This window comes from Aquarana catesbeiana, linkage group LG12 (assembly GCF_042186555.1).
Source record: "Aquarana catesbeiana isolate 2022-GZ linkage group LG12, ASM4218655v1, whole genome shotgun sequence".
Classification (NCBI taxonomy): domain Eukaryota; kingdom Metazoa; phylum Chordata; class Amphibia; order Anura; family Ranidae; genus Aquarana; species Aquarana catesbeiana.
The window spans coordinates 116,856,510-116,880,591 of record NC_133335.1 but is presented as its reverse complement, the minus strand read 5'-3'; the positions used below and the strand labels follow the sequence as shown (position 1 = coordinate 116,880,591).

Sequence of the window (24,082 nt, the reverse complement as noted above, 5' to 3'; positions counted from 1 at the left end):
TTTATTTTCTAATATCTTGTCTTGTGTCATTCAGAGGAACTCCTTTGCTGAGTTGGCACTTTTGCCTAAAACTCAGCAGATCTATTACCTCCTCTTTGTGACAAGATCCCTTTTATTAGGTTCAAGTAAATATTAACAGAACACAAGTACACAGAGTTGTCTGATTTATTACTTTACAAGGATGTCGAAACCCAGAGTGTCAGGTGGGTTGGAATGTTCACCAGGTCATATCAGTGCAGATGAGCAGGTAATTTCAAGCAGTCCCTTAGGGGGTCGTGCTACTTTTGGGGATGCTATCTGCAGCTGGCCCTAGCCGACCTAGACAAGAGCCACAATCTGCTTGGGAGGCTGCCTCAATAGCCATGGTTGCTTGGGGCAGAAGTCATGGAGCTCTAAAAGAGAAAAGCACTGTTCTGGAGATCTTGGGAAATGAGCACACAGAGAGAGAGATCAGAAGGTGGCTGAGAGCCCTGGCACCAGGACACCGGGCCTATATTGTGGAAATAGAAGCCACAGAGTAGTTGGAGCAAGTTAGGGCACTAATAAAATGGCAGGAGGAGGTGCCTGGGTGTTTTCAGGAGGAAGAGCTATGTCTGATTGAATGAGTGACTGCAAGAGTGTTCCCACTCAAGATGGAAAGAAAACAGACCGAGAAGAAGCCCTCGACAAAAACTCAAGAGAAGGGTCCTGTACCTGTGGGAGCCAACTCACAAGGGGCCAGCGCCCCTCCCCTCTCTTTCTGCACTGATATGAGCCGATTAGTAGATAGCTTGGTGAAGAATGGATCTGGAAATGCCAATCAGAGCTATCGAAGAAGGTTTTTTTCAGAGCAATTGCCAACCTCCATGGGAGCAGATGAGTTTAACAAATGGATGATTCAGGCTCTGCAGGCCATGGAAGAGTGGAGTGTTCCAGAGGCTGTGCAACAACGGCTTAGCGAGAGCCTTCGAGGTCCAGCAGCTGATGTGATCCGTAATCTGAGGATGGGCAAGAAAACTTGCGTTGCCATGGACTACATAGATACCCTGTATGCTGTAGTTGGGAGGGTTGAAACTACTGCTGACCTGATGTATAAATTCAACCACAGTAACCAACAGAAGGGAGAGAGTCTGTCCGAATACATCTCCCGAGTAGACAGGATGCTGCATCAAATTATCCTCAAGAGGGGTATTGACCCTAAAGATGTTGACCAGGCTCGCTTGAACCGGGTTCTGCACAAATCACCCCATCGTATTGAAGTTATTGCTGAAGAGAACTCAAGTGGTACCCACATATCCTGAATTGATAAGGTAAGCACAAGAGGAGGAGGCTCTGTTAGAAGAGAAAAGCCCAAGATCGAGAGAATTGAACTCTATTGCTGGGAACAAAGAGAAAGTGGTGGCTCGAGCTGTTCATGGAGAAATGGATTTCTCCAACAGAGTCTGAACCAGTGGCGTTGCCCCTTCCTGACATCAATAAACCCATTGCGGAACTCGGACCCACCGAATTGATGGCCCAGGTAGCCCCGGCCCAAACTCAAATGTATCATCCTCTGATGCAGCAGAGGTCTGTCAACGAGTTTCTGTGCGAGTATGGCACGACAGGCTCAGGCCGGCTCGGCTGTTTTTCCTCACGCCAAAGGCTGCTCATAAAGGATGCATGCACTGTGTCACCATTTGAGGAGGCCACAAGGATGGTGAGCCATGACAATGCATGCATCAGTGACATTGTGTTCCTGCTGGAGCAGACTCTGCGTGGCATTATGGACAGGTCACTTGAGGCAGAGCAGCGGGACGAAGAGGACTTCCTTTCTTCTCAAGGCCCACTTTATGCAGACACCATTGTTCCTATGCCACAGAACACACAAGATGAGAGAGAGGAGGAGGATGATTCTGGCAGTTTCTGAGGCATTGAAGCAGAGGAAGACATACAGTGGGGACGGAAAGTATTCAGACCCCCTTAAATTTTTCACTCTTTGTTATATTGCAGCCATTTGCTAAAATCATTTAAGTTCATTTTTTTTCCTCATTACACACAGCACCCCATATTGACATAGAAACACAGAATTGTTGACATTTTTGCAGATTTATTAAAAAAGAAAAACTGAAGTATCACATGGTCCTAAGTATTCAGACCCTTTGCTGTGACACTCATATATTTAACTCAGGTGCTGTCAATTTCTTCTGATCATCCTTGAGATGGTTCTACACCTTCATTTGAGTCTAGCTGTGTTTGATTATACTGATTGGACTTTATTAGGAAAGCCACACACCTGTCAATATAAGACCTTTCAGCTCACAGTGCATGTCAGAGCAAATAAGAATCATGAGGTCAAAGGAACTGCCTGAAGAGCTCGGAGACAGAATTGTGGCAAGGAACAGATCTGGCCAAGGTTACCAAAAACTTTCTGTTGCACTTAAGGCTCCTAAGAGCACAGTGGCCTCCATAATCCTTAAATGGAAGACGTTTGGGATGACCAGAACCCTTCCTAGAGCTGGCCGTCCGGCCAACCTGAGCTATCGGGGGAGAAAAGCCTTAGCGAGAGAGGTAAAGAAGAACCCAAAGATCACTGTGGCTGAGCTCCAGAGATGCAGGCGGGAGATGGGAGAAAGTTGTAGAAAGTCAACCAATCACTGCAGCCCTCCACCAGTCGGGGCTTTATGGCAGAGTGGCCCAACAGAAGCCTCTCCTCAGTGCAAGACACATGAAAGCCCGCATGGAGTTTGTTAAAAAAAAAAACACCTGAAGGACTCCAAGATGGTGAGAAATAAGATTCTTTGGTCTGATGAGACCAAGATAGAACTTTTTGGCCGTAATTCTAAGCGGTATGTGTGGAGAAAACCAGGCACTGCTCATCACCTGTCCAATACAGTCCCAACAGTGAAGCATGGTGGTGGCAGCATCATGCTGTGGGGGAGTTTTTCCAGCTGAAGGGGACAAGACGACTGGTTGCAATAGAGGGAAAGATGAATATGGCCAAGTACAGGGATATCCTGGACAAAAATCTTCTTTAGAGTGCTCAGGACCTCAGACTGGGCCGAAGGTTTACCTTCCAACAAGATAATGACCCTAAGCTCACAGCTGAAATAACAAAGGAGTGGCTTCACAACATCTCTGTGACTGTTCTTGAATGGCCCAGCCAGAGCCCTGACCTAAACCCAATTGAGCATCTCTGGAGAGACCTAAAAATGGCTGTCCACCAACGTTTACCATCCAACCTGACAGAACTGTAGAGGATCTGCAAGGAGGAATGGCAGAGGATCCCCAAATCCAGGTGTGAAAAACTTATTGCATCTTTCCCAAAAAGACTCATGGCTGTATTAGATCAAAAGGGTGCTTCTACTAAATACTGAGCAAAGGTTCTGAATACTTAGGACCATGTGATATTTCAGTTTTTCTTTTTTAATAAATCTGCAAAAATGTCAACAATTCTGTGTTTTTCTGTCAATATGAAGGGGTGCTGTGTGTATATTAATGAGGAAAAAAATGAACTTAAATGATTTTAGCAAATGGCTGCAATATAACAAAGAATGAAAAATTTAAGGGGGTCTGAATACTTTCCGTCCCCACTGTACATCAAACAGTAAGAGATGGTTTTCCATCCGCAGAACCCTTGGGAGTAGTACGTGGCTGGGAGGAGGCAGTTCCAGATACTATAATCCTCTGCTTCTCATGCCGCCGCAAATTTGCAGTGCATGGGCTCCCTAAAGCTTCAAAGCCTGCAAAAGGACTCAAGAATACGTGGCATAAAGGATACGGATCACTAGTGGTTGGCAACCCTCCTTGACCACCGTTACAAGGGGAAAGTCTCAGAACTCTTTCTGTCAGAGAGTGCAAAAGATTAAATTTCTTGAGGACACCTTAAAGAGAAGTTTATCAAACACTTTTCCCTGACTCTGGTAGGTTACTACTTTTGAGGCTTCTGTTGGTCAAGAGAGGAGCGATGGAGAAGGAGGCCACCTAAATGATGCATTTCTGAATCTTTTTAGTCCTCGCCCCCTGGGCTGTCAGCTTCCACATCCCATCAGCAGTGTCTGCCTCACATGGTGGACAATTATCTAGGAGCGAAAACAGAGATGGAGAGCTTTCCAGTCGACGATCCACTGGCTTACTGAGTCATGAAAATAGACCACTGCCAGAACTTTTCCAAGTATGCTATAGAGCTGCTGGGCTGCCCTGCATCCAGCGTGATTTCCGAACGGAAAGTGCTGCTGTAGGTTTTGTTACTGATCATAGAACACGTCTGTCCACAGACTCCGTGTACCGTCTGACTTTTATCAAAATGAATCAATCCTGGATTACCAGCAGCTATGAAGTCCCTGATGACGATGTTGCCGTTTTTAAATGTTTTTGAGATGTCTGTAGGACTTCATAAAATGAATAAGAATTTTTTTTTTTTTTTTTAAAGTGCCCCATCCCTCTGTGCTCGCGCTCCAAAATAAACGCATACATAAGTCGCGCCCGCAAATGTAAACAGTGTTCAAACCACACTTGCGTTATTGTCGCAATCAGAGCCAGAGCAATAATTCTAGCACAAGACCTCCTCTGTAATGCTAAATGGGTAATCGTTAAAAATGTTTAAAGCTTATCCTATGGAGATTTTTAAGTACCGTAGTTTGTCGTGATTCCACGAGTGTGCGCTATATCAAAGCATGAAATGTTAGGTATCTATTTACTCTGCGTAACATCATCTTTCACATTATACAATTAGGCTAACTTTACTGTTTAGTTTTTTTTATTCATTGAAGTGGTATTTTTTCCCAAAAAAATGCGATGAAAGACTGCTGCGCAAATACAGTGTGACATAAAATATTGCAACAACCACCATTTTATTCTTTAGGGTTTTGAGAGGGGGGGATGGGGCGGAGCGTCACTACGTAGGAGCGCTCCGTAGACGGCCTGGTGCCGCTGTCCTCCCGCACGCTCGCTCAGCTCGCAGCAGTGAGGAGGAGGCGCTGGGGACGCTGGCGCCGTGAGGTGATGTCGGTGCGGCCTGGAGAGTGGTAAGAGATGAAGCCGCCTATCTCTAGCAGCTGCGGGGGTCGGCCCACACCTCTCCCACTGGCGCTCGGAGCCTGGAAAGCGTCAGGAGCCTGGAAGCATCGGACGGAGAAGTAGCCCAGAGCGGGTCCGTATGACGCAGGTCGGGGAATCCCAACAAGGTAAAGCTGCAGCTGGAGGGGGGTGAGTCGCTACAAGGCTCCATTGAAACAGGAGCAGGAAGAGGAGAGAGGAGGTGAGAGCGCCCGTATATGCCTGCATTCCCCCTGCATCCTTTCTGAACCTCCTCTGAAACGGGAGTAACAGGAAATCAGGGGAAAGACGGTAAATTATTTATGCATGTCCCTAGGAGAATGTCACTGTTGCTTGCTAATGAAATACCTGGATTTAAAATTTAAAGATTCAACTACATGTGTTACAGGATTGTAGAGACAATTCTCACAATAACAAATAATCAAAGGAGATGTGTTTGCCTGATTGCAGATGAACTGTGCAGATGAACTGTTTACATTTTTCCTCATAGTAACTTATCTTTTAGAATCCTCTCTGACTCCCATGATTTATATAGGCTTGGAGGCTCCAATTAATAGTTCTTTTTGGTCATACTATTGGGATAGAGGGGTAGAGAGGTAGGTGCGAGATAAGCCTAAGAAGAGCTGAGTACTCTAAGCTTGGGTTTGGTTGTTAACACGGGCTCAGTAATAGCCACCTATGAGGCATTTCCCTCTCAACAAACGACCAGTCAATATCTGGGCTTGCAAAGGTACATCTACTACCTCAAGACTCAGGGTGTAAAGGAACTAGGCAGCAGTCCTGCTGCAGTACTAAGTAGTAAGCAGTACTGATTAGACAGGCTCTCCCCGCGGACTTCCCCGAGTCCTTGGGGAGTCCCTGCGGAGCCGACACGGGAGCCCGCGCCTAGGTGGATACGGGTGGTGCAACCAGTTGCATACGAGTAAAAAGAGGGGGACCTGAAGGAGCTGGCTGTTATCCCTCCCACACATAATCTTTTTATGACCCTCAGGATACCCTCATAGGTTTGAATTAACACACCTGGGTAGTGTGGAGAGCCCCGAGGGCTGGACAGATGAGGGGAAAGGCAACTAAAGGCAATAAGGGAGCTACAGCCGCACCGAGCCCAGGCGGGATCCAGCGATACATGTCGGCTGAACCGAGCATACTGGAAGAATCACAGGGAAGCCCCAGATCAGGAGCATCTTCACGCCCAGGAACAAACAGACAGAAAGGGGTAGTAGAGGAGAATAAAGGTAAAACCGCAAGACCAAGGACCAGCGGAAGCCATCAGATGAACGGCTCTGAGGCCCAGGAATGGGGATGAAGAACATTCAGCAGGAAAAAGACCCCCACTGCAGCTTGCACAGGAGGAAGCCCCACACATCAAAGAAATGCTCGCTGAGATGCTACTGAAAATGGAGATCTCTTTGAAAAAAGATATTGCGGCTGTAAGAACAGATATCGGGCACGTGCTTAAAAGGGTGGAGGAGACGGAGGATAGATTAGGTGAACACGAGCAAAGGCTAGAGGGCATGAGTAAGCAAATAAGAGACCTACAAAAGGCCAACAGAAGTCTCCTTTATAAATTAAAAGACCAGGAGAATCGCAGCCGACGCAGAAATCTACGAATCAAGGGCCTTCCGGAGAAATACGGGAAGGAAGACTTGGTGCCAGTATTACAGCAGCTGCTAAACCCATTATTGGACAGAGAAACAACAGTCCCCCTGAACGATTTGAAACCAAGAAACAAGTGCACATGAAAACACAACAGCGTAGTCTATGCCAGATCTCAGCGTGCTTTTCGCTCTGCTCACCGGGAACTACATACGAGGATAATGATCGTATTTAAAGGACAGTCCTGCTAGACTTTCTCAGCTTTCCCATTCTAAATCGTATCCTCTGATCTGCGAAATTATCGGATGTGTGCCCTGATCGGACCCCCTACAACCCGGATCGTAACCTTGGAGGGGAGAAGTGCAGCATATCAGCATTGATTGACTGATCATCAAGCTGAATTTACAGGAGAGAATGCCACAAACCCCTTCTCTGGTAGCCATGTTTGACAGCAGTACTTATAACCGTAATGTGTATCAGTCCAAAGAAGAGAGTTCTGCTGACTTGTATTACCAAGAGAACAACTTGCTATCTGGCTCTCTTGAAGCACTCATCCAGCACTTGGTGCCCAGCGTTGATTACTATCCAGATCGAACGTACATCTTCACGTTCCTTCTCAGCTCTCGACTCTTCCTTCATCCCTTTGAATTAATGGCTAAAGTCTGCCATGTTTGTATTGAACAGCAGCGACTAAATGAGCCAGGCACTGATAAGAGCCACATCAGAAAAATTGCACCTAAAATCCTTCAGCTGCTGACAGAATGGACCGAGACCTTCCCTTACGACTTCAGAGATGAGAGAATGATGAGAAACTTAAAGGACACAGCTCACCGCATCACTCATGGAGATGAGATGTACAGAAAAACTGTTCAGCAAATTATTCAAAACCTTATACGGAAATTAGCTGCTTTGAGCCAGTATGAAGAACTTATTGCCAAAATTAATGCCCAGTCTGCTGATCGTATGGCCATCTTAAAGAGCAAACCACAGTCCATACAGAGGGATATCATCAGTGTCTGTAGCGACCCCTATACTTTAGCTCAGCAGCTAACTCATATAGAGCTTGAGAGGCTAAGTTACATTGGGCCAGAAGAGTTTGTTCAAGCTTTTGTGCAGAAGGACCCATTAGACAACAATGAGAGTTGTTACAGCGACCGAAAAAAGGCTCGGAATTTGGAAGCCTATGTAGAGTGGTTCAATCGGCTAAGTTACCTTGTTGCAACAGAAATCTGCATGCCTGTTAAGAAGAAGCACAGAGCCAGGATAATTGAGTTCTTCATTGATGTTGCTCGGGAATGTTTCAACATTGGAAATTTCAACTCTCTTATGGCAATAATTTCGGGCATGAACATGAGCCCTGTGTCTCGGCTAAAGAAAACTTGGGCAAAAGTCAAGACGGCAAAGTTTGATATTCTTGAGCATCAAATGGATCTTCCAGCAACTTTTACAATTACAGAACAGCTCTGCTTGGGGCAGCTCAAAGGTCTCTAACTGCCCACAGCAACAGGGAGAAGATTGTGATCCCATTCTTCAGCCTTCTGATTAAGGACATATACTTTCTGAATGAGGGCTGCACCAGCTGTCTCCCTAATGGACATGTCAATTTTGAGAAATTCTGGGAGTTGGCAAAGCAAGTCAGCGAGTTCATGGCTTGGAAACAAGTTGAATGTCCTTTTGAAAAAGATCGGAAGATCTTACATTATGTCCTGACTGCTCCAATATTCAGCGAAGATGGACTGTATCTGGCATCCTATGAGAATGAGAGTCCTGAGAATCACATTGAAAAGGACAGATGGAAAAGTTTGAGGTCAGCACTTTTGGGCAGAGTCTAATGTATGAAGTGGCTGCTGTAGAATGGCCATTATTTATGGACACATTTGCACTGAGTGGGATTTGACTGATTGGAGCATGTCAGGCAGCTGAGTCGTTTCTCCAGCACAGCAAACGTGAATCACTGCAGCTCGAGGGCAGACGGGCAAATGAAATGAATTTCCAGTGACTGGGCTCTGGTGCCTGTTTAGGACAAACAATTATGGCTATTTCACAGTCTTCCCTGTGCTCTGCTTTACATCTTCAGTTGCATATAGATGCTTTGCTGGATTTCACCTTCTGCTTATCAAACCAACCCAGCTGTCACCCAGTGTGCTGCAGAAGACCAGAGTACTTCAAGGAGAAAACAACAAAGAGAACCCAAGACAAAAAAAAAAAACAATCTCTCTCGCTGGCGTGAGTCCTCACCCATCAATGCTGAACAGATTTGTTTCTAAACTAGTTTACTGCTGGATAGTAAACTGTTAACTATTGGAAACTGTTAATAAATATTACATAAATACATTTGCCATCATTCCAGATCTAAAACCCAAATTTGGAATGTAAGCAAAAATATATAGCACAGTACATGTGTGATTAGACTGTTACCATGTTAATCTGTTTACAGTCTTATTTACCTTTTCTTTGTATTGTCGTTTATTTTTTTGTCATATCCATGCCTGTTGTGTTACTTATGACTATACATTTATTTATTACACCCCGCTCTGTCCAACAAAGCTCAGAGCAAACTGTGCACTGAACAGAATACTGAAGCAAACTTATCTTTCCCTGTCCTCCTTCACCTGGTATCAGTATACATTTAGAAGTACTGTAGGCCAAAATGCCCTTTCTTCATATTCTTCTACGTACAACCTATAGGTGTAAACCTTGTCCTGCAGATCAGTTGTATAGGAGCAGCAATGTGACACTGTGCGTTTTAAAAAAGAAAAAAAAAAATGCATATGCATAAATTCCTAAATAAGCGCCGGAGTCAAAACTGCTCAACCGCTTTAGATCATATTTATGATGAAGTTAAAGTCTATATTACTATAGACTGAAAAAGCTGTGAGAGAATAACAATGTTGCTCAGACCCATAATCTGTATTACTTCTTTTTTTTTTTTTTTTTTTTTTATATTATGTAATGGTCTTCCTCATCCTACTTTCACTAACTCAAGAGGAAAATAGAGCAATTTACCTCATGTTCTTCCCCTTGAGCTACAATTAACTGTACAGAGGAAAACTAGTGCTTGGCTTTGTTCAAAATCCATGCTAGATGTTCCAGTGGACTGATGGAGGGCTTATTTGTGCATGTACTGTATAGGAATATTTTGGAAGGTGAATGTGCTAGTGAAAATAGGCAGGTGTGATACGTACTCTACTGTATTTTCCATGGGTATTAAAGGTCACGCAGGTGTTTAAAGACTGTAAAGACATATAAATGTGTATGACACAGTAGGTGCTTACTTTTCCATATGAAATGTGGCAGCATTCCTAATAATTGCAGCTAACAGCTTTCTAAGCTTAATAAGGTAGGGTTAGGGGATTAAATATATGCTTAGAGACCCGATTAGGGAGAAATTTATTATTATTATTATTGGATCCTCCTAGTTTCAAATGATTGATTCAAAGTAGTTCGCCAATTCTGAGCATGGAAGGGAGCAGCCAAGCCCTAGAAAGGTATTGTTACACCCTTGTACAGATCAGTCACTCCCTAAAGTAGTGGGAAAATACTTCCAACTGACCTGCGTGATTTATATGTCAGATTTTTTTGTTTCTACTAAGTAGCCAGTCCATGAAATGATGGCTCGTGGTTCTTATTCATGTAGTAATCTTTTGCTCAGAAGTTTTTTTTTTTGATGGATTAAAATTTTGTGTCTCTGAAGCTACAGATGTTAATAAATACTAAAATTTTCAGGTGTTCTAAAATGAGCCAACATTATGCGAACAAAGACCAAATATAATTCTCTGTTCCTGTAAACCTCCTTATACGTAGAACAAAGGCAAACAACACAAAAAGTAATATATAAGCTTTGACATAATACTGAACAATTTGTGTATGCTCTGTTATATTACAATATTTCTTTATAGAATTAAACTAGACTGTTGTTATTTTTATTTTTTTTGATAGCCTATAATTTTATTTAAACATTGGTGTATATATGCAGGAAAAATAACATGATGGCCAATCACCCATGTAACATGTTTTTGTGAAGCATTTAAAAGGAGATTAACATACTCAATTAGTGCCAAATCCAGTGACTTCCATAGCTAGAAAATGATATGCTCATTGCTATTCCTAAGACATTTGTCAGAATTTCCATAATCAATTTTGGAGACATTTTCACACACATGAAAACTGCAGGGAAATGAATATTCTGACAAGCAGCTGTTCCGACAAGACATTAGACACCTCCCCACTACTTTGCATGAATACATTTAGCAGATCCCTTGAGGAGAAGGACATTCTGTGTCCTAAATTGAAGAGCAAAAGAGCATTCCATTTCTAGTATCACTCACTGTTGGTTGGTTATACAGTTGTGCAGCCAATTTGCATAAAGCGCTACAAAGTCTAAATCTTAAAAAAAAAAAAAAAAAAAAAAATATTGGTCACCAAGGAGCACTGTGTGCAAAGGTGTTCGTGTAAATATATAGCACTTTCCACCTATAGCAAATCAAGAGATATGTTTAATTATAACCCTAAAGTAAACCTCCAACAATGCAGTATGTTTTTTTCAGATTAGAAGCATGCTGGCTTTACATGGGAAGAGAAAGAAAGATTTTGAAGCTGTGTATGACTATTATGCCCTGTACACATGATCAGAAATTCTGCCAGCAAAGGTCAGATGTGAGCTTTTGGTCAGAAATTCCGACCATGTGTATGCTCCATCGGACTTTTGCTGGCAGAATTCCAGCCAGCAAAAGATTGAGAGCAGGTTTTCTATTTTTCGGTCGGAAAAAGTTCCTATCCAAAAATGCGTTAGTCTGTATGCAATTCGGACGCGCAAAAAAATCACGTATGCTCGGAAACAATACGATGCATGCTCGGAAGCATTGAACTTAATTTTCTTGGCTTGATGTAGTGTTGTATGTCACTGCGTTCTTGACGGTCGAAAGTTCAGAGAACTTTTGTGTGACCGTTTGTATGCAAGGCAAGCTTGAGCGGAATTCCGCCTGAAAAACCATCCGAGTTTTTTCTGACGGAATTTCTGATCGTGTGTATGGGGGCATTAGGCATGAGTATGATGTGTGAATGACTAACATGGACACTTGCAGAGAAAATCCTTTTTTAATTTTATATAAAATAAGGGCATAAAATGGCATTCATTAATATTTATAATTTTCAAAAAACACAGGTGCCATACATTTATAACCATTCCATTACTCAAAGCTTCCAGAGCCAGTTATTGTTAGGGAGAAGCCTATACAGTAAAAGATGTATATTTTTTTAAATAATGGTAGCAAACCATAGGGCATGGAAACATTGTTTTCTTATTTTCTTTAAAGTATGTCCAGTTAATCTGATAAACAGGTACTGTAGTAAAGGGGCATTCCACGAGTATGGAAAGCTAACCTCTACTTAAGTCTGAAGTGTGTATATATGACTGTGATGTATTTTGACTTGCTTATAAGATGCATTTCTAATTTATGTAGTTGAAATTAAACTGTACATACGAGTAAACAGCATTGTGTAAAAAAAAAAAAAAAAAAAAAAAAAAAAAAAAAAAAAAAAAAAAAAAAAACAGTCCCCCTGAAGCTAGATAGAGCCCACAGGATCGCACGATATCTCCGAAACACATCAGAGAACCCAAGAGATGTAATAATAAAGTTTTATCATGAAGAAGAAAAAGATAAAATTATGGGGAAACTGCGACAGCGGCCAGGCTTAACCTTTTGAAGGGGTAGAACTACAGGTTTATTCAGACCTGTCAGCAGAGACCCTCGCAAGAAGGAGGCTGTTGAAACCGCTGACAAGCCTACTGAAAATGACAGAAATATTCTATCAATGGGGGTTTCCAGCCTGCTTGATCGGGAAAAGGAACAGGCGAACGGCAGTGCTAAGATTCCCAGAGGACCTAGAGGACTTTTGCCGCAAGTTGGATATTGCCCCCCCCCCACCGATTCCTGGTTGGGGTGTCGAGGAGAGTGTAGTACCAAAGCGAAATACAATAGGGTGGAGAGGTGGAAGGGGCATAACGGATAATCCAAGCCAGTATCCATGAAGCATAGCCGGGAGAAGCAGCCTAGTTCTGATGTGAGCTGGGTGGGAGGCGGGGGGGCACCAGGGTGGATTGGGGGGCATCCGTGACATGAGCCCAATAGGGAATATGGGTGCAGGGTGGCACCAGATTGAGGGAGACTACCCGACCCATATAATGAACAGAGGGGTCTGCCCAGCCATAATAGGCGACCTGTTCCAGACTTGGGGGGAGGGGGGTTGGAGGGAAGGGGGGCAGGGAGGAAGGGTGGGTTCGAGGGTTGGGTTTGGGCGTTTTTTTTTTGTTTTTTTTTTCCTCCCTCTCTCTCTCCTGCTGTGCCTGATGGGTCCAGCCAGACGCTCCATCCTTGGGTGAAATATGGGAGTAGTAAACTTTGTCACGTATAATGTAAGGGGACTAAATACAGAAAAAAAAAAGTATAAAATCAACCAGGAATTGCAGTTTTTGGGAGCAAATGTGGTGTTTTTACAAGAAACCTATATTACGCACTCAGGAAGGGGACTGGCATCGCATTTGTTCCCAAAGTGGATCTATGGGGATGCAGGATCAATACACTCAGGGGGAGTGGCCATTGGGTTCGATAGAACAACGATATTTGCAGAAGAGGAGCGACTGGCCGACCCAGGGGGCAGGTTCCTTTTTGTGAAGGGGAAATCATTTGACACCTGGTTCACAGTGGCGAATATCTATGCCCCTAACAGAAACCCGGAGAACTTCCTAAGGAGAGTTTTGTTGAAACTTGAGACCTTTAAAAAAGGCAAACTAATAGTCGCAGGGGACTTAAACTTGAGCATGGACCCCGAGATGGACACATCAAGGGGTGGGACAAAATCTGTCACACAAAGTGGGACACTCAAAAAAAATGCTAACGCGCCTTCAGTTAATGGATGCGTGGAGGATAAGTCATCTAAAGGAACGTGATTATACTTTTCATTCTTTTGCGCATAGATCATTCTCGAGGATAGATTATATTTTAATAGAACATCCGTTGGTCCCGTATTTGAAGGCAGCAGAAATCAAAGCTATCACCCTGTCCGATCACGCACCGGTGAAAATCCAAGTAGAGATCGCTGGTGTGGTTCGGCCTAGGATGAACTGGAAACGTAACGATTCCCTTATCCAAGACCCGGACGCAGTCGTGAAAATAGAGCAGGAATTGAAAAACTACTTTGAGATAAATGATACAGAGGACATATCCAGAGCCACCCTTTGGGAAGCGCACAAAACCTATATAAGAGGGATTTGGATTGCTATTGGAGCAGGGAAAAAAAAAGAGAGGGGGGAAAAGTTGACAGGTTTATATAGGGAGATCCAGGAATTAGAACAAAGTACAAGACCTAGGGGGCTCCCGGAAAAGCAAGAGCTAATAAAGAAAAGAAGAGATCTGGACGAGTTACTGGATAAGGAAAGGAAGTGTGCTTTCGATACGATAAATAGAGACATGTATCAAGAGGGTAATAAATCAGGAAAGTGGATGGCAAGAAGGATTAAAGAAAAAAAGAATAGGACCTTCATACCTAAAATGAGAGATGAAGAGGGGAATTTAGAATTTTCTACTCCTAAGATTGCTAGAATATTCCACTCCTATTACAGTGCCCTATATAAGGTAGGCCGGAATGAGGGGTCAAGTGAAAATAAGAAGGAAAGGATAAGGGAGTACCTACGGGGACTAGACCTTCCCAGGGCAGCAAGGGAAGAGGTCGAACGGCTCAATACCCCTATATCTCAGGAGGAGGTAGAAAAAGCGATAAAGAACACTGCCCTGGGAAAGAGCCCGGGCCCCGACGGATACTCCATAGCTTACTACAAAAAATTTTCTGAAACCCTAGCACCCAAACTGTGTAACTATTTGAATGCCCTAGGTGAGAATGAAGAGTCCCGAGAAGAGTCCCTGTTAGCCTATATTACCATTATTTTGAAAGAAGGAATGGACCCTGCATCTCCCGGAAGCTACAGACCAATCTCGCTGTTAAACGCAGATACAAAAATCTGCTAAAATACTCGCAGATAGGTTGAAAGCCGGCTTGAAACAGTGGATACATAATGAAACATACCAGGTGGGATTCGTTCCCGGAAGGGAGGGGAGAGACAATTCTCTGAAAACAATTTTTCTAATGCAGGAAGCGATTAGGAGCGATATCCCAGCGGCCTTATTATTAATCAATGCCGAAAAGGCATTGGATAGAGTGGATTGGGGATTTATGGCTGAAACCTTGAAGCATCTAGGAATTGGGGAGAGGATGATGAGATGGATCCTGTCACTATACAGGCATCCCAAGGCTAGAATTCGAGTAAACGGGACCCTGTCTTCTCCCCTTTAATTATTTAATGGGACAAGACAGGGCTGCCCCCTCTCCCCGATTTTGTTTATTATAACCTTGGAGCCACTTTTAGCGGCATTTCGCAGGAATGTAGACATTAAGGGAATAAGGGTTGGAGCAGGGGAGCATAAAGTAGCAGCATTTGCCCATGATTTACTGTGCTACATCACTTGTCCTAGAACAACAATTCCCATGGCGCTCAAGGAATTTGAGCGCTATGGTAGACTGACAAACTTTAAAATAAATATGAGTAAGTCTGAGCTCCTAAATATTTCAATCCCTAAGCGGGAGCAGAGAGCATTTCTATCTGGTCTCTCATTCGCATGGTGTGAGAGGGAATTGGAGTATTTGGGCATAAAATTACTACCCACACCGGGGGACTTGTTTGCAGCTAATTATATTCCCCTGCTCAACAAAATCAAAGACCTACTTGGTAGGATGAGATACAGAGCTTTGTCGTGGATCGGTAGGATAAACGCGATAAAAATGTTTGTGTTGCCCATGGTAATATATATTTTCCAAATGATTCCAATAGCTACCCCCCCTATGTTTTTTGTTAAATTACAGTCTATAATTTTAAAATTTATTTGGGCACGCAGGCGCCCCAGGATAGCATATGACATTTTGGTGAAGGATAAAAAACAGGGGGGGTTAGGTGCACCGGATTTTAAAAAGTATTACAGTATTATCCAGTATTACCATTGTTATCTCTAGGATAACTGATTGATTGGTTGTATAGTAAACATGAGAAAAGCTGGGTGAATATAGAAATAGCACTGAGTGGGGAGGACATAGAAAAACTGATATGGATCCCTCCACAACATAGGGAGTTGGGAAACAGAGTTAATTTTTTGACTAGGAACACATTTAGAATTTGGGATGGGGTAAGCAAGAGATGCCACTGGGAATTTAACTCACCACTGATATCACTATTGAACACGGATTATTTTTTACCAGGGAAGGGGGAGCACTTATATTTCACGAGACGGGCAAAAAAAGATGCAATACAATTACAGGATGTGATGAGAGGAAACAGATTGTACACTGAAATTACATGGGCTTGGGGGAACAAACCATTGGATAAATGGAGGTACGCCCAGATACAGCACTTTGCACGGTCACTGCCACAACCACTGAGAGGAAGAGACCAACTAAGGGTCATAGAAAAGTTATTAAGCACCCCCACTAGTGTGAAAGGAAGCATTTCTAAATTGTATAGAGTACTAAGGAGGGAAGCGAGTAAAGGGCACCCCACTTTTCTGGAGAAGTGGGAAAGGGAAATAGGAGGATTAGAAGATGAGGCACATAGATGTAAAGATGGTATACCTAGCGGCAAAAGACTCTAGGACACACGAAATGGCTTATAAGGCAATAGCGAGGTGGCATAGGACGCCCCAGAATGTGCATGAATACGATGCTGAAACTCCCCCAACTTGCTGGAGAGGATGTGGAAAAATTGGCACCCTTACGCATCTTTGGTGGGAGTGCCCTAAAATCCAGGCGTATTGGGAGGAAATTTTGGGTGAAATACAGCATATAATGGGGGAGCAGGTCAACAAGAACCCATGGACGTGTCTGTTTCATGACACGGAGAAAGAGATACCCCAGTATTGTAAGTCAGCAGTCCCATATCTCCTAAACGCGGCTAAAGCACTGATCCCGTGTTGTTGGAAGGGGGCGGAAGCCCCAAGGTTAAGGGAGTGGATAACAAGGGTGGAATGGGCAAGAGGAATGGAAGAATCAATTCATTCGATGGAGGGTCTACGAGATAAATACCTTAGGACTTGGGCAAGATGGCTTGAGTATAGGAACACGGAGAGGTATATGACAATTATGGATCCCTGAGGACTGACTGGGGGGGGTGGGAGAGGGAGAGGGGGGAGAAAGAGGGAGAGGGGGGAGAAAGAGGGAGAGGGGGGAGAAAGAGGGAGAGGGGGGAGGGCCCTTTTTTTTTTTTTGGGTTGGGGGGGAGAAAAACAAATAAATAAATATTTGTATCTTCGGCACATAAAAATTAAAAAAGAAAAAAAAAGAAAAAACCTTTTTAAAGTTTTGTATTAATAAGAAAAAGGGAAAATAAATATTTTTGCTTTTATGCCACAATGATGCGAAAATTAGAGGGGGCGCAGTTCAATGACTCAGCTGAGTTAAAATCTCTCTTAAGTCCTGCTGACGTGGCAGGAAAAAAAAAAATTATTCTCTAGGGTTTCTGCTAAAAAATACATATATATAATGTTTGGGGGATCTAAGTAATTTTCTAGCAAAAAATACTGATTTTAACTTGTAAGCAAGAAATATTAGAAATAGGCCTGGTCTTCAAGTGGTTAATGAATATTATTTTTATGGAGTCATGGATTGCACTTTAACTCAGGCACTGGCACTTTTTGGCACATTTTACTTGAATATTTGTATCAAACATTTTATTTATTTAATACCTGCATTTCTTATTTAGGCTCCTTTGTTTTTAGATATATCCAGCACATGTAGATGTAAAAAAGAGTAGCGCACTTTATACCATTATCTGAGCTAAAGGAGGGGGTTCAAGCTCACCTGATTTTGCAGCATCTAGAGCAGGTTCTACATTAAAGTGGAGCTCCACCCGATTTTTCTACACTAGCTGCAGCTGATTACCGCAATGTTCTAATGACAAAACGGCACTTTTTTTTTTTTTTCTGGCTGTACCTTTCTTGTAGAAGATCTCTTTTTTTGCAGGAAGCACAGGCTGCGGTTAGGGGCGTGTTTAGAGCGGCTAATTAGTCACTTCCTCTTAGCCGCACTGGCTCCTGGGAGCTTGTGTCATTGTTCCCAGGAGTCAGTGCGGCGGCCTGTTACAAGAGTCATCTCGAGATTTCCATAGTGGGAGTGACGTCAACAGCTCCGTTGCCATCACAACGGGGCGGGACCTCTTACGACGCTGCTCGTTGTGATGGCAAACAGAGCTGTTGGCGGCGCTCCGATTTCTGTTTAATGCGCATACGCGAGATCAGGAAAAGAACGGGCGGTGCATGCTGGTCGATCAGCAGCACCGTATCCCGGAAGAGGATGCCTGTGGGCTTCACATGCCCACAGGCAAGATGACAACCATGTAGATTTAATTATCTAAGTTCATTTATTAGGCAGACAGCAATGTCACTGAAAAATGGAATGGAGTTCCCTATTGCTATATCGCAGTCATTTGGCCAAAAAAAAAAATTGATCGGAGGGAGTGGAACCCCGCTTTAAGTACAGGATCATGGTGAGAGCCAGGGGTTTTCAGGTGCAGTGGAGTGGAACAAATCATCCTGTGTGCCCTGCAGCTGCCGAGGGAAGGAGGTCGCTGGCACCATCTTTTCCTTAAAGAATTTGTCCAGCTTTCTGGCCAATGTGGGCGCTTTATTTTGGCCAATTTTGACCATGCTGCTCAGGAGAAGCACAGAGTTCTGAGGAGGCTGGCAATGTCACTTGGTAGTGGATCGGTGCCATGCCCTTATTTACATTTGTTAATAATTTTTTTTTTGGGGGGGGGGATTGTTTTCTCCATTAAGCCCAGAGTGTGGGTAATTTTTTGATTTTCCTCTAATACTGCCTCAATGTCCTTCTCCTCACCTCCCGTGTCAGCCTTGTGAAGGCAGGCATATTGGCATCTGAAAGGAAAGTTGGAGAAGAACTGTGGTATTTTTGAACCCTGGATGATTGTATTAAACCTATTTGTCAGGGGAGGGGCATGGCCAGATGGTGGTCTGAGAAGACGTGCATGTGAAGAGCTCCTGCCATCCTGAAACCCATCCTTGGCTTTTCTTCTCCAGCAGGCCTGCCTTGCTTTCTCCACAGACCTCAGAGTTCCCCAGACTGTCAGCGTGCAGCCTGAGGCATGCTTCTCCAGGAAAGTTGGAGAAGAACTGTGGTATTTTTGAACCCTGGATGGTTGTATTAAACCTATTTGTCAGGGGAGGGGCGTGGCCGGATGGTGGTCTGAGAAGACGTGCATGTGACGAGCTCCTGCCATCCTGAAACCCATCCTTGGCTTTTCTTCTCCAGCAGGCCTGCCTTGCTTTCTCCACAGACCTCAGAGTTCCCCAGACTGTCAGTGTGCCGCCTGAGGCCATTATCGCAACGCTCCTCTGTGTTGTAGCCACCTGAGGGACAGACCGCAGCTCCGGCCTCAGCTTGGGGAGTAGTAGCCATCTTGCTCCACCTGGTTACTGTGCCAGCACTGCCTTGCCCGACTCTCTCCTCGCACAGTCAATGGAGCTAACCAGCCTGCCAATCGCTGCCTGTAGCCCTCATAGTGACAATCCTGTATGCCAGCCTGAAGGTGAATCAATGAAACAACAGAAAAGATCAGGTGCCTGCTAGGGAGACCTGTGCCAGGGGATTGGTGAAAGTCCTGTGAGTCTTAGCTGCTGGTAATAACTCCTGGGAGGGAGAGTATTGAGAGCTGCAACAAAAATTTCCATATAGCGCTTAGACTCTGGGATATCGCCAGGCCTGTGCTGGCCATCGGGACTACCGGGAGATTCCCGGTGGGCCGATTGGCAGCGGGCCACTACAATGACTCAGATGTCAGACAGTGACTGTGTCACTGTCTCTCTCCGTCTGAGCGTCGCCTGGCGCCGGGCGGCTCCGCTCCTGCACTCGGCGGGCGGGCCGGCCGCCGGCGTCACAAAAGAACAGGCAGGCATTGACACTCCCCCAGGCACTCCCCCTAACAGCTATCAATATAGCTATTTGGGCGGCCTCTTTGTCCCGGCGCCGTGACGTCACTCACGGACGGAGGGCGGAGGCGGCCCGGGGACATAGGAGGAGGCGGAGCCAGGGCGTAGCAAAGCAAGCCTGGCTGCAAGTCTGCAACCTAGAGGAGCCGAAGCCAAGGAGGAGAATTCGGAATCGGATCAGAAGTTCTGAACCACCACCAGCAACAAGTACAGAGAGACCAAGGCTATAGTGTCACTGAGTCTGTCATCATTCAAGTAAGCAGCAGTGCAGCACTATAGTAATAATAACTTTTCTAATAATAATAGTAATTACTAGTAAGTAACTGAATATACAGCATGGAGGGGGGGAGGGGTAAATCTGTACTGTATAAATGTACTGCCTCTGGTCATGGTTAAATTATTCATCAGTTACCATGGCCAGTGGCATTAAATTAATAATTGACCAGTGGCATTAAATTAATATTAATGCCAGGCATTAATATTAATTTAATGCCACTGGTCAATTATTAATTTAATGCCACTGGCCATGGTAACTGATGAATAATTTAACCATGACCAGTGGCAGTACATTTATACAGTACAGATTTACCCCCCCCCCCTCCCCCCGCCATGCTGCATATTCAGTTACTAAAAGTAACTGAATATGCAGCATGGCGGGGGGAGGGGGGGGGGGTAAATCTGTATTGTAAATGTACTGCCATTGGTGATGGTTAAATTATAAAGTAACTGAATATGCAGCATGGTGGGGGGAGGGGGGGAGGGGTTAATCTGTACTGTAAATGTACTGCCACTGGACATGGTTAAATTATTCATCCATCAGTTACCATGGCCAGTGGCATTAAATTAATAATTGATCAGTGGCATTAAATTAATATTAACCACTTACCAACCGGCCCATAGCCGAATGACGGCTGCAGGGCGGTTGGATAACTCTGGGAGGACGTACTATGACGTCCTCCCAGAATTCCCCTCTCGCGCGCCCCCTGGGGCGCACACCCGAACACATCCGTGACCACGCATCACGGATCCTGGTAAATGACCGCTGATCGCGGCCGTTTACCATGTGATCTCGCCGTCAAATGACGCCGTCTGATGACGCCGGTTCCTCTCCTCCCCTCCTGTGTACTGATCGGTACACAGTGAGCGGGAAGGGGGATGGATGGATGTCTGCAGCGCTGTGGGCTGTATGTGTAGTGCCCACAGCGCTGCACAGAGACATCCATCCATCCATGCTCAGCCATCCCTCACTACTATGCAATGCTGTGCAATACTCTGCAATACCCCCACACTACTCTGCAATACTCTGCAATGCCACCACAATACTCTGCAATGCTGTGCAATACTCTGCAATGCCCCCACAATACTCTGCAATGCTGTGCAATACTCTGCAATGCCCCCACAATACTCTGCAATGCTGTGCAATACTCTGTAATGCCCCCACAATACTCTGCAATGCTGTGCAATACTCTGCAATACCCCCACAATACTCTGCAATGCTGTGCAATACTCTGCAATGCCCCCACAATACTCTGCAATGCTGTGCAATACTCTGCAATGCCCCCACAATACTCTGCAATGCTGTGCAATACTCTGCAATGCCCCCACAATATTCTGCAATGCTGTGCAATACTCTGCAATGCTGTGCAATACTCTGCAATGCTGTGCAATACTCTGCAATGCCCCCACAATACTCTGCAATGCTGTGCAATACAACAGTTTATATACTGTTTTTGTGTGTGTTTGAAAAATTAAAGTGGGCCGGTCTGGATGAAGTCCAGGGCCAAATTTTTGTCCCAGTCCAGCCCTGGATATCGCTCAATGTAGATGTCAGATAAGGATCAGTCTCTCAATATTGCATATAGGAATTAACCTCTATAACCTCTATGAGTTCAACAGATAAAATAGTTTATTGAAAAAGCATATAAAAAAACTTACTGACTGCCAGCCCAGAAGGCCAATTGTTTTACCACTGATCTCAGTGGCCATGAGACCAGGTCCCTTTTGAAGTGTCTGATTGGCTGATTGTTTTGTTATCCCTGTTCAGCCCTATAAATAAATGGGACCCGCTCTAGTTCAGTAGGACTTTTATGCCCCAACGTGATAACAGCTTCTGTGTCTGTGTTACTTGGCTTTATGCAAGCACGCGCTATAACTGCTTATTAGCACAACAGAATTATTTGGTTTTAGGCAAAGCTCATCATTTCCACAATGCTAATGTGGAAAACTAAAAAAGGTTTTTTTTTTTTTGTTTTAGAAATAAAAATGAAAAAACAAGTGAAAGAAATGAATAGATGTCCTTACACTTAAACTAGTTATAGAGGGACAGCTATTTGCCCATCATTTGTGGTTCAGGGATCTGTCAGTGACCATTATGTGAGTTTTCCAAGAAATGGCATGGTTAAGCGATGGAGGCATGAGGACGGAGACTTCAGGAGCTCCACAACCGCTGCTACAAAGCGAGGGATTCGAATGACACCAACCTGCTCCATGCCAAAATGGGGATCTGAGAAGGCGGACCTCGGACCTCAGAGTCTTGCCCTTCATAAATCATTAGCCCATCAGGTTCTGGATGTTTGTGTGGACCGGGGGGGGGGTAGATATTGGTTTCTGAAACTCACTTTCAGTGGCAAAACATGTATGTTCCCAACCAAGATCAGGTCCAATTATTCACTATCATATATATTAATGGGGGGGGGGGTAGATATTGGTTTCTGAAACTCACTTTCAGTGGCAAAACATGTATGTTCCCAACCAAGATCAGGTCCAATTATTCACTATCATATATATTAATGGGCTTTGCAGAGGGTGTTATTCTATTAGTGGGAGAATTAATTTGTGTTATTAACCATTTCAGCCCCAGAGGATTTGGTTGCTCAATGACCAGAGCACTTTTTACAATTTGGCATTGCACTGCTTTAACTGGTAATTGCACAATCATGCAATGCTGTAGCCAAACAAAATTTGAGTCCTTTTTCCCCACAAACAGAGCTTTCTTTTGATGATATTTGATTGCCTCTGTGATTTTTTTTTTTTTTTTTTTGCGATATAAATGGAAAAAGACCGAAAATTTTGAAAAAAATGATATTTTCTAATTTTTGTTATAAACAAATTTAATAAACTCAATTTCAGTCATATATTTAGGCCAAAATGTATTCAGCCATGTCTTTGGTACAAAAAATGTCAATAAGCGTATATTTATTGGTTTGCGCAAAAGTTATAGCGTCTACAAACTAGGGTACATTTTATGGAATTTACGCAGATTTTAGTTTATGATTACCTATCTCATTGCTTGAGGTGCTAAAATGGAAGGGCATTACAACCCCCCCCCCCCCCCCCCCCCCCAAATTACCCCATTTTGGAAAGTAGATGCCCCAAGGAAATTGCTGAGAGGCATGTTGAGCCCATTGAATATTTTATTTTTTGTCACAACAAGTGATTGAAAAATGACAACAAAAAAATAGGATTTTTAAAACAGCTTACCTGTAAAATCCTTTTCTTGGAGTACATCATAGGACACAGAGCCTCAAGTAATTACTTGGTGGGTTATGGGCCTACCTTCAGGTGTTGACACTGGTATAACCAATACAGGAAGTTGACTCCCCTATATAACCCCTCCTCCTTCCAGGAGGCCTCAGTTTTTGTAGCCAAGCAATATAAGCAATATACTCTCACCCCATAAAACAGAGGGGTGGGAGCTCTGTGTCCTATGATGTACTCCCAAGAAAAGGATTTTACAGGTAAGCTGTTTTAAAAATCCTATTTTCTTTATCGTACATCATAGGACACAGAGCCTCAAGTAATTACTTGGTGGGATGTCCCATAGCAATGCTACTTGAGGGGAGGAAGACACAACCCGTAGGGCACCCCCAGACCTTGAGGAATTATACTGCTGCTTACTGAAGGCGATATCCTCATTGCATTTTACATCTACTTGATAACATTTTGTAAATGTATGCACTGAAGACCAAGTCGTGGCCTTGCAGAACTGTAACATGGAGGCCTGGTGACGCACTGCCCAAGAAGCACCAACCGCTCTAGTAGAGTGCGCCTAACTTGAAAAGGGGGAATCTTTCCCTTTAAATCATAAGTTCGAATTATAACTTGCCGAATCCACTTAGCCACAGTGGATTTTGACGCTGCCTGCCCTTTTTTAGGACCCTCTGGCAGAATAAATAAGACATCAGTCTTATGAATCTGAGCAGTTTTCTTTAAATAGATCTTCTCTGCTCTCACCACATCAAGACTTTGACTTTTCTTCTTTGGAACATGGTTTTGGAAAAAACGATGTCAGGACAATATCTTCATTCAGCCTGAAAGCCTGAAACCACCTTTGGCAAAAAGCCTGGACGAGGGCGTAACACCACTCTGTCCTCATCAATAACCAACATGGTTTTGGAAAAAACAGCAGGACAATATCTTGTTCAGGTGAT

General features: G+C 44.0%; 2 protein-coding genes across 2 annotated transcripts in view; one reads left to right on the top strand and one right to left on the bottom strand.

Moving 5' to 3' along the window:
• Positions 1–24,082, bottom strand: part of RETREG3 (reticulophagy regulator family member 3) — a 947,700-nt gene that overhangs the window by 159,871 nt on the left and 763,747 nt on the right. The gene's annotated exons all lie outside the window — the stretch shown is intronic.
• LOC141114538 (ras-GEF domain-containing family member 1B-like) lies at positions 6,740–11,092 on the top strand. Its single transcript, XM_073608286.1, is given in 2 exon segments — positions 6,740–8,038; positions 8,041–11,092. Coding segments are annotated over 2 exon segments (1,416 nt in total). The 5' UTR covers positions 6,740–7,023; the 3' UTR covers positions 8,442–11,092.